Source organism: Dermacentor andersoni, chromosome 5 (assembly GCF_023375885.2).
Source record: "Dermacentor andersoni chromosome 5, qqDerAnde1_hic_scaffold, whole genome shotgun sequence".
In the NCBI taxonomy this organism is placed as follows: Eukaryota; Metazoa; Arthropoda; class Arachnida; order Ixodida; family Ixodidae; genus Dermacentor; species Dermacentor andersoni.
Genome location: NC_092818.1, coordinates 104,252,557 through 104,271,551, shown reverse-complemented (window position 1 = coordinate 104,271,551; position 18,995 = coordinate 104,252,557). Strand labels below are relative to the sequence as shown.

At 44.7% G+C, this 18,995-nt stretch overlaps 1 protein-coding gene across 1 annotated transcript; it reads left to right on the top strand.

Annotated features, from left to right (window-relative positions):
• Positions 1 to 2,831: 2,831 nt before the first annotated feature.
• Positions 2,832 to 14,761, top strand: LOC126530998 (uncharacterized). The gene is made up of 4 exons (XM_072288251.1): positions 2,832 to 5,968; positions 7,149 to 7,452; positions 9,239 to 9,711; positions 12,461 to 14,761. The coding sequence occupies exons 1-4, from the start codon at positions 2,930 to 2,932 to the stop codon at positions 12,692 to 12,694; spliced, it is 4,050 nt and encodes a 1,349-aa protein (XP_072144352.1). The 5' UTR covers positions 2,832 to 2,929; the 3' UTR covers positions 12,695 to 14,761.
• The last annotated feature ends 4,234 nt before the right edge of the window (positions 14,762 to 18,995 follow it).

Sequence of the window (18,995 nt, the reverse complement as noted above, 5' to 3'; positions counted from 1 at the left end):
CTCATCGTGTGTAATAGATGGCACAGCGAGGAAGCGGAAAATGTGAAATGGTATAGAGCATGGGCGCAAGAAAAGGTGTTATTTATATTTGATCAAAATGTGCTAGGAGTGGCCAAAATAAGAAAAGAAGAACAATAAAAGACGGGAAGAGAACAGAAAAGAAAGACTGGAAGATTAGCCAGCTTACACTAAAGAGAAAGGCTATTAGCAGAAGACAAGAATGTAAGCAGGTAAAGGGTCGACAGCTGCAATTTAGCGAGCTTGACTCGTAGATTATATTACTTTTTTTCTTAATCCTAAATTTACTGGGAGTCCTGTTGCTTTGTCACTGGGATATATGTCTTCATGTTAAAGTTGATATATCTTCGCTCTAAAACAAATTTCTGTCAAGTATCGGTTCACAACAAATGCGACATTTTTTCCCGGCAACAGCATCGTGCGTGTCATTTTTGTCTAGTCGCTCGCTGTGCGCTGTGCTTTAGCGAAGCGAATCCAGAAGGCATTGCGATAAAAATCTGCACACATATTTTCAACAGATTTCTGCTTCTGTAATTTCTCAGCAATAATGTGACTCGTGTACGCCTTCCGTCGTGCATCTGTTATGTCTTCCGTTTCATATATATACACACACACACATATATATATATATATATATATATATATATATATATATATATATATATATATATATATATATATATATATATATATATATATATATATATATATATATATATATATATATATGCATTTCTTGCATCGATGCAGATGTGCTGTTGCTCGATCAGTTTACGTTTTCTTGTGGCCTCGGATAACAAGATTAATTAAAGAACACGTAAGAGCACCCGTAAACGACATGTGTGTCAGCTTGACCATGGCGCTTATTTTTCCGCCGCCAGTACCTCGTGAACAAATGTGAGGTCCAACGTTTATTGGTTCGACGTCAGCCGACCACTGAACAACATTTTTTTGTTTCTTTTATTCTCTCGTGAGGCAGGAAGAGCGTTCTATTTCCCCTATTCTACATTCCCGACACCAGTGGCCAGCCATGGAGTCCGGTCAATACGAGGCTTACCGGATTCGATGGAACCCCCCGCCTTCGTCACTGGCGCCCTTCTTTCTAAGTTGACAGCGAGAGTGAACGGTGAAGGAGGAAAAGCAGACCTGCGTCTTGCGACACCTATTGTGAAATGCGTTCTGCTGATATTGCGCGCGGACGAACGCACATTCGTTTGTATTCTTTCTCGTAGGAAGGAGATCTCTGTTCTCTTCGGTGATAGCACGACGATTTGTAACTTAATTTCATTTCTTGTTTATATTCTTCTGTTTGGTATGTTCTCTATCTTTCTTTTTTTTTTTACTTCCGCCCAAATGCCTCGTTCTATTTGCAGTGACGCCATGCTCGTCTTTTTAATTTTCTGTCTTCGTTTTTCGCTGACAGCACTCTTTCCCATGCGTGCCGAAGATAAAAGCTCACCTTAAGCTTCACAACATGGCAACACTGCTCACTCTCCTCGTTCCGGCAACGTTTTCCTTTTTTGTTTGTTTCTTGGTGTTTATCCTTAAGAATAGCGAAAAATTGTGTCCTTCGATACTGGGTCACCTAAGCGAAGCATTTTAGAGATTGCAGTTGCTGGATTGTAAATTTTATTCATCTCATATTACAGCATTTTATTTATCCCATATTTATCCCAAAATGTAGCACTAGGACACAGCCACGGGTAATAAGACAGATAGACACACATCCAATGTATCATTAGGAAGGGTAATAAACGTGGAAGGTGAACTCAGCCATCGGATTTCACCTTTTATAACGGTGAACAAGTACACTTTCGCAACCATTTATGGTTTAGGAAAATAACAATTCGTGGCGGGGCGTTGTATAAACTACACTTTTATTGCGATGGCAAATATATGGACACTCCACGCGCATTTTTGCCGTCGGCCTAAGCGTAGATTTCGCCTTAAGGTACTGTATAAAGTCCAAGGAAGATAAAATCGTTGCCGCATGCCGTATGCTGTATGTGGGAGTGAAAGCGTGCAAGGGTGAGCCAGCGATCGCTGCTCTATATGGCGTGTGCGAAGGAGGAAAGCGGATAGCAAGCGCGCCATCTTCCATCGCGTGAAAGGCCGTAGGGGAATGGGAGGGAGGGAGGGGGGGGGGGAAGCGATCTGCGCTGTGGACAAAGTTCATCCGTCGAGTGCCGGTTGCCTCGTATGCGCTGTGCTTTCGACGTTTACTTCGCGCTGAAGCGAGAGACAACACAAAGGTCACTTCGCTCGCACCTGCTGCCGCGCTTGCTCACATCAGCGTTTGAGAGCGAGTGTCAGCGCTCATCGTGTCTGATCTGTTTATGTTAACCTGTGCGCACTGGCACCATCCCTCATCCTTGTTAATTCAGAGCCTAAGCGAATGTTTTCAAGTTCATACGGCCGATAAAGCTACTATCCTTACTTCGCATAGCTGTCTATCAATTTGCTGTCGCAATCGATACTTCGCCTTTCGGGCGAACCTGCGATTTTTCTTATTGATATTGGTAGACCTTGATATTGGTAGATTGACGAAGCTGGCCGCATGACAATATATGTATGTTTTAATCTACTATTCTGAAACATGAAAACTGAACTGAATTACAAGAAAAAGCGAACCTACGTTACTCTTAAATATCAAAAGTTCAAGGTCACAAAGCAACAAATGGCTGTAAAGCTAGTGGCTCATGAATGCTTTTTGCCGCGTACTTACATCCATCAATTTATCATTCTGCTTTACAGGAGGCTATTTATTGCGGTAGGTGTGCCAGCAATTGTTAATTAACTATGTCTTCGTAGGGGGAACTTTGTGGAGTGCGGTACTGGCCACTGGAGGAATGTGACCTCATGCACAATTTTTTTTTCATTTCATTTCGGTTGCAGATGCCGACAACGTGACATGGTCCGTTTACGGCTGCGCGGGACGCTGGTCCTGCCGAGAGCCACGTCATGTTGCTGTCTCACGTCAGGATGGCATTGGCTATTAACGTGGATTTTGCCTCTGCTGAACACGATGCTGCTGTTGACGCTACCAATCAGTGCCGAAGAGCCCAAGGAGGAGATGTGTCCCTCTTGGAACAGAAAGCCTTGGTGCCCGTGCTACGAGTTTGACAGCGACGTATTTCTCGAGTGCAACTCTGTCACGCCTGACCAGATACGGAGTACACTACTTGAAATTCACAGCCCCGTTAAGATGCTCAGCATTTACAACTTGCGGTCCAACATGACCACGCTGCCGGCCGGATTCTTCGTAAATAGGACCATCGCGCGATTATTCGTGTCAAATACCCCGCTGGAGAACGTGGAAGACGGTGTTTTTGAAGGACTGGATGATTTTCTCGAGACTTTATCATTAACGCAAAGCAAACTGAAGCGTGTTCCCAAAGGAGCGCTGAAAGACCTCAGGTCACTTCGGTCTCTCGAACTCAGCTCAAACAACATCGGCGCACTTGAAGGCTACGTTTTTTACGGACTTCAGCTAACGAATCTGCAACTTTCAAAAAACAATATTACGGATATAACTGAATATGCGTTCGGAGGGCTCGAGAACAGCCTTGAAGAACTTAATCTGATAGACAGTGGCCAAAAAGAGTTCCCCTTAACCGCCCTCAGAAGGCTTCGGAGCCTGAAAGCATTGAGACTTGCTGAAAACGAAATCAAAGATATACCGGACGATGGATTCACAAGATTCACTGCCCTGCAGCGGCTAGACCTAAGTTCAAATCGTATCCGCGAACTCAATGAGAGAAGCTTTGTGACCATGCCGCGACTGAACTCTCTCTCGCTTCACATGAACCAACTGAGTGATCTAGATGATTCGTGCTTCATCCATCTTCTAGAGCTGGAAGCACTGGACCTCAGTCAGAACATCATCCACACGCTGGGTCGCAAAGTCCTGGCGCCCCTAAGAAGGCTACGCACCATCGAGCTGAGTTCCAATCACCTGCACAGCATAGAAAGTGGCACCTTCCGAAACATGACTCATCTTCGGGAAGTCCTTCTGACCAACAATAACATCCTGAGGATAACAAATGACACCTTCTTAAACTCGTCGCAAATCTCGGCACTTTTCCTCGCGAATAACGCTATCACGCAGATTGAGATCGCCGCCTTTTATCCGCTACCGCACTTGTTCCAGCTTCACCTTTCTCACAACCAGCTTCGTTCAATACACCCAACAATGTTCAAGAACAACCGGGAACTGCGTTCCCTTTCTCTAGACAGCAATCTGATTGCTGACCTGCTTCCAGGGACATTTCAAGAACTCGTGGAGCTGCGGGACTTGAGACTGGAAAACAACCTGCTTAAGAAAATACGAAAGGGAGTTTTTTATTCGTTGCCCAATTTGCAAGAGCTCCACCTACAGTTCAACCGAATTGAGACAATCGAAAATGAAGCCTTCCAGAGCCTGGCGAATTTGCAGCACCTCAATCTTCATGGCAATAGGCTGACAGACGTAGGCGACATTCTGAGTCGGTATCCATCCAGCCTTCGTTCTCTGATCCTGACGCAAAACGAAATTAGCAACATGCACACGGACAGCATGAGTGGTCTAAATAAAGTGGATATTCTGTGGCTAGACTGGAACCGACTCAAGAGGATCAAGAAGCAAATATTCCGTGACCTCATCGAAGTCGATCGGCTCCACTTGAATCACAATGAAATCATAGCCATTGAGGACGGCGCATTTGAAAGAATGGTCAAGCTGAGAGCTCTTTACCTCGAGTACAACACACTCAGCCACGTGAACACAGACATGTTTCGAGGCGCTGAAAGCCTGGAAGAGCTCTACCTATCGCATAATAACATCATGGATATTGAACCGCAAACGTTTCAGTCACTCAAGAAACTTCGAATTCTGCACATGTCGCACAACCAAATTTACGTTATAAGAAAGTACATGTTCGAAGGTCAAATACCACTACAGGAATTGTTCCTCTCGAGCGTGATGGCAGAAGACGTTGAAGCTGGATCGTTCCTTGACCTATCAGCTCTTACCCATCTCGACCTTAGCAATAACAAACTAATTAGTGCTAGGGTTGATTTTCTATACCTGCCTAGCGTCAAACACCTGGACCTTTCGGGTAATAACCTTACCGGCGTTCACGATAACATCTTCTACGGCCTCTCTTCCTTGGAGACTCTAAAAGTCGAGAACACCGAGATAAGCCCACTCACAAGCAAACTTTTTGAGCCACTTTCGCAACTTAGGATCTTGAACGTTAAAGGTAATGCTTTGGATTCTCTGGATGGCGCTGAGCTGCGAGGTCTCTTGAATGTTACGGAACTACATCTCGACGGCAACAACCTTAAATCTTTGCCAACGGTTTCTGAGTCGCTCCCAAACTTGCAGTTATTGTCACTTTCGCAAAACAAGATAACTTCAATACCGAGCAACGCTTTCAAGGGAAACATCGAACTCGTCAAAATAAACCTTACTCATAACATGATTTCTGATATAAGCAAGGGTGGATTCCGTGGTTTGCCAAACCTCAAGGTGCTGGATCTCACCGAAAACGCTCTCTTTTCATTCAATTCAACAATTACCGATGATCTTGGAACACTTCAGGTGTTGTCTCTCGACAGAAACAATTTTACATTCATTCCGAATGCGCTCCTAACGTCAAACTTGGACGAACTCACGACGCTAAGCCTAAACCGAAATCCTCTAATTAGATTTCGTGAAGACTTTACCACTGAAGGAAGCCTACCCGCGCTGCACACTTTGAGCATAGATCATGGCAATATCTCCATCATAGCCTCCAATGATTTCTTGGGCTTCCCTTCCCTCTCCACGCTCTCACTTCGGTACAATAGTATCATAAAAGTGTCACCCGGTGCCTTCAAGCCTCTGAAAAAGCTCCAGGTGCTCGATTTGGGACACAACGCCATTGAAATATTGCCTTCGGAACGCTTCCAGGGCATCGATCACCTGCAGGTAAGTGCCATAACTTGTTTAAGGCCAGGACATGCCAGATGCTTAAGTATCTGACAGGCGGCTTTCTACACAGCAACGCATTGAATGTGATCTACATTACTGTAACACTGTGTTAACGATTAATCACAATATTATTAAACACTAAATAGGCCACAGGGTACTATGCCATTTAATTATGTAGCAGTCTTCGAGAACGACAGTACGAAAACTGGTTTATTGTCGACAAACATGTGCCCAGAAACTGAGGGTTAAGCACTATTGCATAATCGTTTGGTGGGGTTAACTGGACCATTTTAGCGACAACAGCCTTTCTTCGCTGAACAAGCTTCTCTCCGGGCCCCGATGATCAGGACACACGCAGTGACTTCTGATCGATCGAAGTGCCCGAGCGCTGTCTCGTGTGCGCGCACGAGAGAGACGGGCTGTGTTGTCACCCTCTGCGGGAGACTTTGCGGACGCGCTTGTAACAGCGCGTTGAAGGACTTCCAAGGGTAGCGCGCTTAAGTATTCGGGAAGGCTGAACGTAGAGAGTTCAGTGCGGCAAAATGAACTGCCGCGCGCGTTCCATAGCCACACCGATGCTCCTGAGAAAAAAGTAAGAAACATTTCCCGATTCCACCGTGAGCATACGCCCGTGCTTTCAGCCGTCTGCTTTCTTCCCGGAGCGATAATGCACTGATCTGCTTTGCAGTGCGAACTTCCTTAGCACTTACTACAGCGTGCTCCGTCATGCGCACCTTTACCCTTGCTTCGTAACTGTTCTCCGAGTTTTCTTTCGTCTTCCTTTTTTCGTGGTGAAGCGATAGCTGCTCGGCAAGCCAGCGTATTATCACTTTGCAAACAAATGAGACGGCGGAAGGCAAGGGGCGTGAGCATTGCTGGAATGACGAAGCATCAGACAACCCCTACGTAGTAACATGTACGTAATGCAAAGCTTTACGTACTTGTCAATTGCAGATGACTAAGGTTACATTTTTTTTAGAAGCAAAGGCTGGCTTTGGTCTTCTATCCGACACATTTTCCCTATGAGTCACTTGCGCGCAAGGTGATTCTAAACATTCGTCTCAGTTTTGTGGGCTTCAAGTACTTCAATTTTTCTTGCTATGCAATGGAAGCTGACCGAGTACACGCAAGGTAATGTGAAAAACGCCAATTAAATGCCCTGATGCACGGCATGCAGGTGATCAACCTCACGCGGAACAACATCGGCGACGTGACCCGTTTCGGCGCCGACCTACAACATTTGGAGCATCTGGACCTGTCATTCAACAAAGTGGCCCGTCTTCACGAAGGGGTGTTCAGCAGCCTGTACGGCCTGAAAGGGTTATGGCTGGGCGACAACCAGATTGGCTGGATTGCCATCAATGCCTTCGCAAACTTGACAGCGCTCGTGAGCCTAGACCTGCGCAACAATCGGCTCGCCTACCTCTCTAGCTCCGTGCTGCAGCCCATTGAGGTGCGACTTGGAGAGCTGCTTCTCCACGGTGAGTGGGACGACAGCACCACGGGAGCAACGAGGGAGAATTCACAACTTCTTTGGAATGGGTTAATGCCTTGTAGTTCATCAGTTCTTACACCACGCCATCAACAGCCCTACGCTGTTCGTTGCGCAGTTCCAAGATAACATATCTAGTCAAGAAGCCGGGGGAGGGGGTATGGTAGGAGACAATTGGCTTGTTGGAAAGTGAATGGCGAATTTTATCTGCTTCCGAACAGTCGATGATGAAAACGAAAACAAACATTCATGACGTGTGGGGCAACTTTCGCGGAAGAGCCGCAAAATCAAGTGGTAAAATGAGGCATACTTTATTCCCACACCTTGACTGAATATATTGTGGTATGCCACCTCATAATCACAGTGGCTAAGCGGTCTGAACAGCCTTTAGAGTTGTGTTAGCAAAAACCAAGTGCGTACAATTCGAGCTGAAAGATACAAATATTTTCTGTAGGCCGTACAAATACAAACGTTTTCGTTGTGCAATCTTTGTTCTTTGTTGCGCATACATAAGCTACCAGTCTCCCTTGTTATAGCGACAAAAACAGTTTAAAAGTAAACAGTATAGGCTACGCTGTGACGTGCAAAAAGAGTGAACATAAGATAGTTTATAAACATAGCGGTCTGTTAAACAGACGCAGATTGTGCGTGAGCCATCTCAAGTTTACTCACAATATTCGCTATCGCCCTGGCTGGGATTGCTGTCTATGTATGACTACATTCTTAAATGATGACGTCAGATGAACCGAAAACCCTACAATGAGTAAAATAAACCTTTCTGCCTCCCTGTCAATGTGCGGAAAAAAGAATCTTGATAGCCAAGCGTAGGCATCGCAATATGGGAAATTAATAAAAAAGTTCTAAAGGACTAGACGTTCCCTATGCTGAAGCTTTGGTTCCAAAATTGTGTATGTAAAGCTTTTAATGCGGATGCGCCTTTATATTGTGTTAAGTCAAAACTACTTTCATGTCTTGGCCCCACATGGAAAGTAGTATGTATTAATTAAACGAAGAGTTGATTTTGTTTCTGCATTTGCCAACGTTGCCAGCCCTTTATCTTCTTTTTCGTTTAGAATTGCCACACTGAATGCAAGTTTCCAACGCCGCGAAATATTTAGCCATTTCACATAGCAGATATGTGCCAGCTCCTACGAGAGAAATCATCAACATGAGGCCAAGTCAGTTGTTGGGCAAGTTGGTGCATGTTTATGAATACAAAGAGATGAGCATGAAGTAGGACGAAATACAAGGGAGAAGGCAGGACGATTCTTCTATCACTCGCACTGTAATGGCTCTAAGTCAACGAGGAGATGGAGGAAACGTGAGCAACTTTGTAAATGGCTTTTCAATGATCCAAAATGAGTGCGTCCACGAGTACTGTACGTCTATATGAAGCCTGGAGCAGACATTTCTACCGAATTAGGCTTGTTGGGTAAAGCATGATAGATATTTAAGGAACTGGCGTTGGCTGGCGTGTTGGGGTGCTGAGCACGAGGTGGCAGGATTGAATGGTGGCCATGGCGCCCACATTTCGATGGAGGCGTACGATGAAATACAAGGGAGACAGCAGAGCGATTCTTCTAGCACTCGCACTGAAACGGCTCTAAGTAAGCGATGAGATGGAGGAAATAAATTTTTGTTTGTTTGGCCTCGTACGTTTCGTCGCGTGAGGGATGAATACAGCAAAGTTGAACGACTCCAGGCCGAGGACGTGAAGTCGCGTGTTCATCAAACGCCGCAGGTGTCGCAATTAACGGCTGCCAAACCTTCCGCAGGCAACCCGTTCCACTGCGACTGTCGTCTGCTGGGCCTCTGGGAATGGCTGCAGGACCACCCGCGCCTCAACACGCGGCGACCGAGCTGCGCGCAGCCGGACAAGCTGGCAAACCAGTCTGTCGCCTCGCTGCATCCGGTGGACTTCTGCCCGGCGCCCCTGATGACTTCTGCCGAGGTGCGCCGCCTCGACCACGACCGCCTTCAGCTCGAGTGGGACGTGCAGAACGGGACGCTTATCGGCGGCTTCCTGGTAACCTACCACGCCACCTCGGAGCCCGCGCCGGCTGCTGGCGCCTCCCTCGAGCCGGGCGTGCGCCGCTATGAGGTGGACGGGCTGCGATCCGAGACCTGGTACACGGTGTGCGTCACCGCCACCGGAAAGTACCTGCGCAGCCTCGGTCGTCCCACGCCCTACACGGCCGATGTGGAGCGGCCCTACGACATGTCTACTAACAACCGAAAGTGTTTACAGGTCAGTGTTGTGCGAGTGAGCAGGGGGATTTTCTAATTTATTATATTGGCGTCTGCCGGGGAAAACAGCGCGCTTTACGTGGCAACCTTTACTAGAACAATCGTAGTCAAATGAAGGAGAAAATATTCAGTCATTATACTCTGTACCAGTTGGTCCTTTTGCCCATTCGTCACATACCTACTTCTTTTAATAATTGAATGAAATATTATTTAAGCAAGGGGAACGAATAGTTATGGAAGAGAAATTATTTTTTCTTTGGAGAGTTACCGCCAACTTTTATTATAGGGCATCTCTGTTTCTATATGTTCTGTTTCTAGCTTCTTGCGTGTGGCGCTCCCGGAGATAGTGGGGTTTCAAAGTGTGAAAATATTTTAGTAATCTTATAATGATGAGGAATATGAACTACATAATTTATTCCGAGAGCCATGCCTCCGATGGCTATGGTTATTATGATGATGAGGATGACAATGATGAGTGTGATAATGATAATAATTATTGGGATGATGATGGCGATCATGATAACGTTGCTCAGCATAGCTAATGAAAATAATTTAGAAGGGAATTCAAACTCTAGCTGGTGTCGACCAAACGTTGTCGCTATAGCAGGCCTCGCACAATGAATTAATTATACGGTTCACACAGCCCATTTTCACACTGAACTCGCCAAAAAGACATCATTATACATCGATTTTATCTATAGGTTGATTCACCTTACAACTTTATTTTTTCATTAATGTTATTGTAAAATATCCCCTCCAGTCACGAATTATGATCGATTGTTGATACATGTGTGAAACACAGCTGGTGCTTGAGATTCCACTGAAAGTAAATCAAGGTGGTACAATGACTCTTTGATCATATTATGGTAAGCCATTATAGTTAGAGTAATTAAATATTTGAATATTGTAATGTCAGTCATGCTACATTTCTTCATAAAGAGGCGAAAATCCCCCACTCGAATTACATGCACAAGTTATTCATTGGCCTCAAGCATTTCAAGAAAGAAAAAAAAATATATTTCAAGGTTGCTAACAACATGCCCCACGTCAAGCGTAGAGTAAACATGGTAGTGCCTCCACCAAAGTGGTACTCTCTAACGTAAATATCCCTCAGGAGCAAAACGGAAGTAGCCTAGGTTACCACAATGTTCAATTTGCCCTAAGCTTAATGTTTACGCTCCATTCCTTGTTACCATTGCACAGAAATGGCAAAAGTAGGTACCGCCCACAAATGTGGACGCCGTGGCTGAAGAGGATATGCAGCCTGCTGCCCAAACTAAAGCCAATAAATATGAACGAAACAAAAGAAGACTGTCGCATTGCTCACTACTTAGGTCTCAGTAGGCTCTCTGGCAGCACGTCTTCATCCCGCTAATCATGTGTCGTAAAGATACGACACACATTTCGCATGTAATGCATGGCTGAGCGTGTGCCACATAAAATCTACTTTGATTGAACATTCATGTCTTGGTCACGTGCCACGCGCCAGCCATTCTTATTTCAGCACCTAACGTTAACGAAACTTCAAAGGGAATGGCATCTTGAGTAAGCACTGGTTTGCGAAAGTTGTCGGACGTCATGGTTGTCACGAGGAAAATTATTTTCCCAATCAGCGAGAAAGAACGCCTTACGACAAAGCGCCGACCTATGCTTGGGCTGCGCGTGCGTCCCTGCGTCTCCTAATATATAAAAAGGACCAACAATGTTGTGACAGCATGTGGCTCATCCGGTTTACTACCGATAGTTGCACGCTAAAAGTATCAAACCCCATAGTGACGCCCTAAGTACGTCACTAGCTCTGAATGAAAGATTAGAAGAAAAGTGTTGATCTTTCTCTGCGTGGGGGGGGGGGGGGGGAGGAGGGGGCGAAGCCGATGCTGGAACATGGCTACGTAGCAGAGCTACGAATCAGCTTGAATGGAAGTGAAACGAAGGTTATGATAAAATAGAGTAGTCGGACTGACATTCCGTATGTCATGATGTGCAATGTACACTCGGCGACAAAATTTAACCGAACACAAAATTTGAGAAAAAGCTTCTATCTGCGCCGCCTCTACCAGTATATGCGAACAACATTCTGATGTTCGGTTATACTGACTACCGTTACAGGCTGCTCGGAAATCGAACTTTTTGTGAGATCCCGTGGTCCGTAAAAATTTGTGGTTGACTGTACGCTACTGTTGAGGTAAAACATTTCTTTTAGTAAAAGTGGAAATATAACTGCGTTGAAGCGGAGCCCTCATCAAGCGCAGGCAACCATAGACCGTTTTGCCTATGGTACCAACTTGTCAATACGGCGAGAAGCCTTACTGTAAAGCACCGTCACTAGTGTAGGTTATCTGGTTAGGTGAGATGGTAACGTGTATTTTCGTTAAACATAATAAAGTATTCGCGGTGATTTACGGAGCATTATTCGTGCATGCGCAAATGCAGCTTTAGTCTTTATTAATGTCCTTCCTGATGTTAAAGGCCATTGCTTTCTTTTCCTATGCTAAATTTCTTATAGAATGATTATATACGTAAAATACAACATGACAGCTCCCTTGCCTGTTTCGCGTCCGATACGTGTAACTGATCTCAAGACACATGAAAAACGAAATGGATCGAGGTGTTTTGTCGGTGCGATATTTAACAGAGAAATCACGTTTTACCTCCTAAGGAGAAGTCATGTTGTAACGCTTAAAGAGGAACCACGCTTTACCTCTTAAAGAAACAATCCGTATTTCAACTCTTGTACACGTTTCACACAGGTGCGCACCCTGGCACGCACGGACAGGACGCGCGTGACTCTGTCCACGCTGGGCATGATCCTGGGCGGCAGCGTTAGCGCCGTGCTCATTCTCGTGCTGGCGGTGCTGCTGACGGCGCTCAAGTTCCGCCGGCGACGTAGGCGTCGGCGGCCGGCCAAGGCGCAGGAGGTCCCCCAGGAGTACATCTCGTACCGACACTTCTCCATACAAAGCAACGACGGCGTCTACTCCTGACAGCGCGAGCAGCGCCTGGCGCAAGGCGACATCGTCATCGAGTGATTGTGATGACCGTACTCTCCTCCGCACCGTGCTGTGTGGAAGACAGGAGTGACAGCACCTCCAGGCCGACGAGTGTTGTCCGTTCGCACTGGCGTTTGCGAGGACACAAAGAAGCGCTTCCTAGCCTGTGCAAAATTGGAGTACCAAGTGGACGTTCTGTTTTTCCGTATTTGGTTTTTTTACAAGGCAGTTATGCAAAATCGGTATTTTTTACTGCGGGCCACAGGGCATGTTCTTTTGAAGCTGAGAAACTGTGAGGGAAAATGTGCCAATAAGTTGCGAGATTCCTCGATAACGATACGAATACGAACCCACGAACCTCGCTTCGGATAGGTGTCGTGCTTATCAGATTCCTTCGAGCATACCACTGGTGAATTTGGCCTAGCCGGAAGAATATCTGGGTCGTAGCCCCAGTTTTGACTCATTTATGAGTCGAAGGAGAAGTTGCTCTGGTTACGTGATTCTTCCCTGTTGAAAAGCACATGTGCCCCATAACTTCCCATTTTCAATATTCCCATATGAAATGAAACGGGATTCTATTTAGAACCTCTTATTTTTCGATATATCATGTGGTATTCTCCGATGTGGGAGTTATAGGGGAAATATAATTTTTCGATAGGTTAGCTTGCACCTTAAGTAATTAAGAATTCGAGTCAAATTTCACGCCAACAGTATGGAAGCAGGCTTTCTCACAGAAAAATATTGAACATTTCCCAACTGGCGCCATTTGAACACAATGTGAATTTCATGTTTTCTGTTAACAATCTGGAAGCTAATCGGGACCATACGTAGAAGGTAGTGTGCTTCAATTTATAGATAGTTCTATGGAGCTGGGAGTGTTTTTATAGTTTCTTTGTTGAACGTTAAAATGTCATCGCAAACATCAGTGCGGACGAGACAAGGCTACGTGCTTCCCTTACAGAAATATGGTGGCAAGGCACAGAAACAGCAACGGCAACGAAGTTCAGACTTATTGAAACTGTGCCTACGTGATCTGTGCCCTGCATCGTACGTGATGAAAAGAAAAAAAGGACATCTGTGTCGAGAGAAGGACCAGAATGACCCGTTCTATTGTGAGGCCTTCCAAACGTGACAACCACGTGACGACTTCCGCATGTACTCTGAGTTTGTGCTTGACTCCAGCGAAGAACGACACCAGTTTGTCGAAGACCTTCCCGCTCAGCGTTTAGAGAAATATTTCGCAGTGGACTCAACGCGTGATGGTTGTTATTGATGTTGAATGCACTACTCGTTTCGATTTCACTTGCAGCAAGAGCGCAGATTGCGCACATTTCATATCTAGAAACAGGTGTATACCCGTGCACTGTCTGAAACATACTTATCTTGGGAATGGTTACGGAAAGTTTGTGCTCATTGGTTTATACCGGCTATCCATGCTTTGCCGGGATTTCTGTCGTGTGCATGATTAAAAAAGTATGCTGTTCCGATGAATGGAAGTGAGAAAAGTCAGTGGTGTCTGGTATAGCACTTCAATGCTTATAGACGTCCAACTACTGGGAGATAGAGGTGGTAGAGATTATCGTGAATGGTGGTTTTATATATATGTAAAATACAGTAAGTGTCGGCAACAAATAAGTGTGAATACAGTTAAATTTTAAGGCAGGCAGTGATTAATATAATTTTCTCCTATTGAACGAAAAGAAAAAAAGAACGGTCAGCATCGCACCTTTAATCCAGCAAGTCATTTTGTAAGAGGGACAAGTGGCAATGAACACAATGAACAGAAAAGAATGGGATGGTGGGGGAGACAAATTCAGTTATTTGGATATCCATAATCTTTTTCTAATTCTTCGCAGCACACGCCGCTGTCGTTGCATCAACATTCGCACGTGCAAATTTGAACGTACATTTGTTAATTTGCACAAAGACTGCTACCTATGGCTTGACTTAGGCTTCACGAATTAATCATATTTTAACACAACTACTGTGCATGACACCCGTTCATTTGATCTAAAAATGCATAGCAACAAGACGTAAATTATATATATATATATATATATATATATATATATATATATATATATATATATATATATATATATATATATATATATATATATAAAACGGACGCTCTGTTGATAATAAAAAGATGGCTTGTCATAAAAGCCTCACGGAAATAAGAGAGGTTAAACATGAATTGAGGTTCTTTCTAGCAAAGTTCCCACGTCAAAGTTTCGCAAAGTGAAGTGTTAAAGGTGCATGCTGTTTCGTTAAGCCGAGACAAAGATTATGTATTTATTAATCATGTTTTTTTTTTCTTAAGCTTCTCAGCACAATATCGGCCGTATAAGGAGCAATTCGTTACGATTAAATATCAGCCGAGATAGGGCTAACGCTGTGTCCGAGCATGAATCATGGTCGATAACCGTTAGAAAATTACCAAGCAGAATGGCAGCACCAGGGAATAACGATGGTTACCAGGAAACCTTGCAGGCAGCGTGCTTACAAGACAAAAGAAGAGAATGGGTGTTTACAGAATTGTTTGTAAAAAGCCAACATAAGCTGTATTTTTTATTTATGTTTTAATGCCGCAGAAACGGTAGCGTTATAGAATCAATCGCAGAAAACAGCCGCTCTTAATAAGTTGCCTGAAGCCGTTTCATAACGAAAGCTCTGGCGATTTCTCTGTCAAAAAAATTTATGCCTAAGCAGTCCGTACGGTTGGTTAACCAGCAACGCTGAAACGTACGGCCCTGGTGTTTATCACTGGGTAATCCCCACGATTCATTAAATGACGGCTCCTCGGTACGCAGTCGCTGCTTGTGCTCGGCTGCACGAGCCTGTTCTTGTGCCCGGGCTGTAGCATCGGCACGGCGTAGATGAGCTCGTTTCCAGTTCTGCTCGCGACATTGCTGATCGAACGCTACCTGCTCCTCAGGAGTACGTATGACGCGTGGCCTACCCATTTCGGAGCCGGAGAGAAACTGCTGCGCGCGCGCTCGGCTTCGTCGGGAAGCAGCAACACCACTACTGACGCAACCAATCGCTCGCCTCTCTCTTTCCTTTTCGCGCATGCGCATGGGGTTAAGTCGGAGGAGTTTTCGGCGTAAAAGCGACAGCCGGGTGGACGGACGAGTCGGCTAGTCATATACAGCTTCGCTGTAAAACAAATCGTAGGACGGGGAGGCTGAGCACTGCACAACATCACATAAGAATTTCTTTGTGACGTACTTTACCATATTATCAGTCGAGGAGCTTTTGAATGATTGAGCCTAATGAGAAACATCATTCTAAAGCCGAATTTGCTTCTGAGGTTCAGTGCTAACGGTGTTCTTTTGTACGAGTCTTGTTTAATTTTTTTCCACTGTCATCTTTGACATGCAAACATTTGTACATTGTTGCAGCAAGCCTAACTCAAAGGTAAGAAATGAGGCGGTCGCAAGCAAAGCACGGTCCTAAATGTTGGAACGATCTGTTTTTCTGAACAATTTGTAATAAAAACATGTGTTTTTGCAACGGCAACGTTTTATCATCTTGCAACAGGGTGCACTTATGAACATTTAAAGAAATCACATTCAGCTTACGCAGCAAAATACATGTGAAACTCTATTGAGGTGGAAGCTATGAACTTTCTTGTAGAAACTATGGCTTCCCTGTAAGCAGAGAGGCGTAGAGGCACGCATGCTCGCTCAAATATCGCAACCGTGTTAGCGCAAATACGCGATGGGAAATAACAGTAAAGAATTCAGGTAGTTGCATGGATACTAAGACAATTCTGATGTAGCCTGTGATCAGAATTTTTGTGCGATCCTAGGAGGTCCGCCACGTTTTTTTTAATGAAGCGTGGGAAAGAGTGTTTTCCACAAGAACAGTGGGGTTAATCACAACACACTTGTTTCCCGTTCTCCTAGCATGCACTGCACAAGTGGTTATTTATCCGGCATATTTATTTCCTGAATTGCAATCCGGCGTGTAAAATTTTTCTGGTGCGAACGTTCTTTAAAGTATAGAACATGCAAGTATAACTTAACTTGTATGTACGTGTAAGAAAGCGTAACTTATTTCATGGGCTTGGTCATCTCGAAAAATATCTGCTGCATACTCAGTCGTGCAATGCTATTCGTGGTAGTTAACACCGAGGAATTATGAGCAATCGCATGTCAAGACTGCATTATCCTCAAAAGTACGCTGTCATTGAACTGAGAACACTATAATAATATATGTTACGAGAAAATATGCACGAACTCGTTACGTTTACAATCATTGCCAACTGTTCTACAAATATGCTTTAAAATATAACATTTTCAGTGCACGATACCAACATTTATACTGCACTATCGGTGAACTACTGCAACGATAAGCATCTCTGATGTCGCACATTCTCGTGTACGTCTTTTCTGTTGAACCTGTAAAAGAAACTTCTCAATAGAAAGTGTAGTCAAACAAGAAAGAGAGTTGCAGCCCTGCAGGTAAGCAGCTTTCTCATTGTTGAACGATTTGGTTCACTGTGACAGCCTGTTCATAATGGCACTGCTTGGGGAGCATAATTAACCACAGGATAACACAAAGGAATTCGGAAAAATAATAGTCTGAAAACCTTTTTTTTTGTCGAGCATCTTGCTTCTTAGTATTTCCTTGCCTCAACGCTTCTTAACGACACAGTTTTACACCTTGATCCAATATAGGTGAGTACATAACTACCAGCATCTGTCTTTCTCTTGGTTTAGTGGCCTTACAGTAACGTCGGCTGAGAATTTAAACGTGTCATTCTTACTTTATTAATAAATAAAACGTTTATAGCACGGATACAACAATGTCTGCATAGAACCTAGTGAAACTAGCTCCTTTCGAAAGACGAGGGAGAATAGAAAATATATACATATATATATGCATGTATGTATTGTTCTCGCCCCGGATTCCCCACTTCTGTAGCGCCGTGCTACCAAGTCTCCGCTGTGTCTTTTGTCTTTGTATTTGAACCAAATTTCACCAAGTTACCATATTCAGTATGCAAGACGAACTAGCAAACCAGTCGATTATCCTAAAGGCTTAGGCTATATTATCTAAAAGTACCTTTGTGCACATAAATTTCCCACAAAACTAATATTCGCTAAAAATGAAATAACAAACAAGCACTCGAAAACAACAACAAGAAAGAGGTAACAAGAGCAAGAAAGACATTGAGATGACGTGAATGCGCTGGAATAGTTCACTGCTCACATCAATGAAATTGGAACGTAATGACGTCACTCATAAATTTTGAAGAGCCAACTGACAAATCAGGTCACATAAAGCACTACAGAACTAAAGTCAGCTCAACTGAATACAACAAATACAAATCACAACAGATGTCACATGAGACACACCCAGAACCTAAATTCGTCTCTCAGGGACACACTAAATACCAAAAACAGGGAGCCAGGCCAGGTAAATTACCACGAATTTGGGCACAAAACGACAACGCAGGGTTGTCGTCCGTTACCTGTCCTTGTATTTTTAGCGCTATACTTAGAATCTCAGCTCTCATAAATACACCACACAGCCGCCGCTGGAGATTTGCGATGGAGTATTTGAGGCCACGCATATAGCCATAAGGTTTGTAACTCGTCCGGAATCATTAAGCAACTCTCGTGATGCGTTCGCATAGCACAATGCTTATTTTCAAGGAAAACTACCACGGTGACTGTGGCGTTTCAAGGAGTGAAGTGATGCCTGTCCTCGAGTTTCTCGGAACAGTTTCACGCTTGTCGGGGGGAGGGGAAGGATTAGCTCGGAACAGCTACAGTTAAAAAGATGAGCTGAAAGCGATGACACGAAAAAACTAATTCCGCCATCCAGTCACGGCTAAATAAACAGTTTGTAGCGGCGCGACTATCGCCTCCAAATCAGGCGAAGATGATGAGCTCCCGTGCAGGTAGCGAGAGACTAGAACACGCTGGCGCGCTTGACCTGAGTGGCAGCGGTGTCGGCCGCTCCCGAGATCCCGTCGCACCGTGGCAGGCCGGCCTAAATAAACCGCGGCTACGGCGGCTACCTCTTCGCGCCGCCTGCCACAAATTGGTGACCCGAACGACCGACCCAGCATTTCCACAAGTTACTCCGGTACATGTACAAGCGCTTAAATAATACCTTGCGACATAAAAGCCGAAAGTACCTTCATGCTATGGCGTGACGGGTGTTGTGTATTGCATTCCTTTCTCCTGCACGTAAAAGCACATTCGGACAGACTGTCAGATGCATCAATGCAAAATTGGAAGAACCCGGGCTTTAAGAAAAAAAAATAGGTGTGATGATG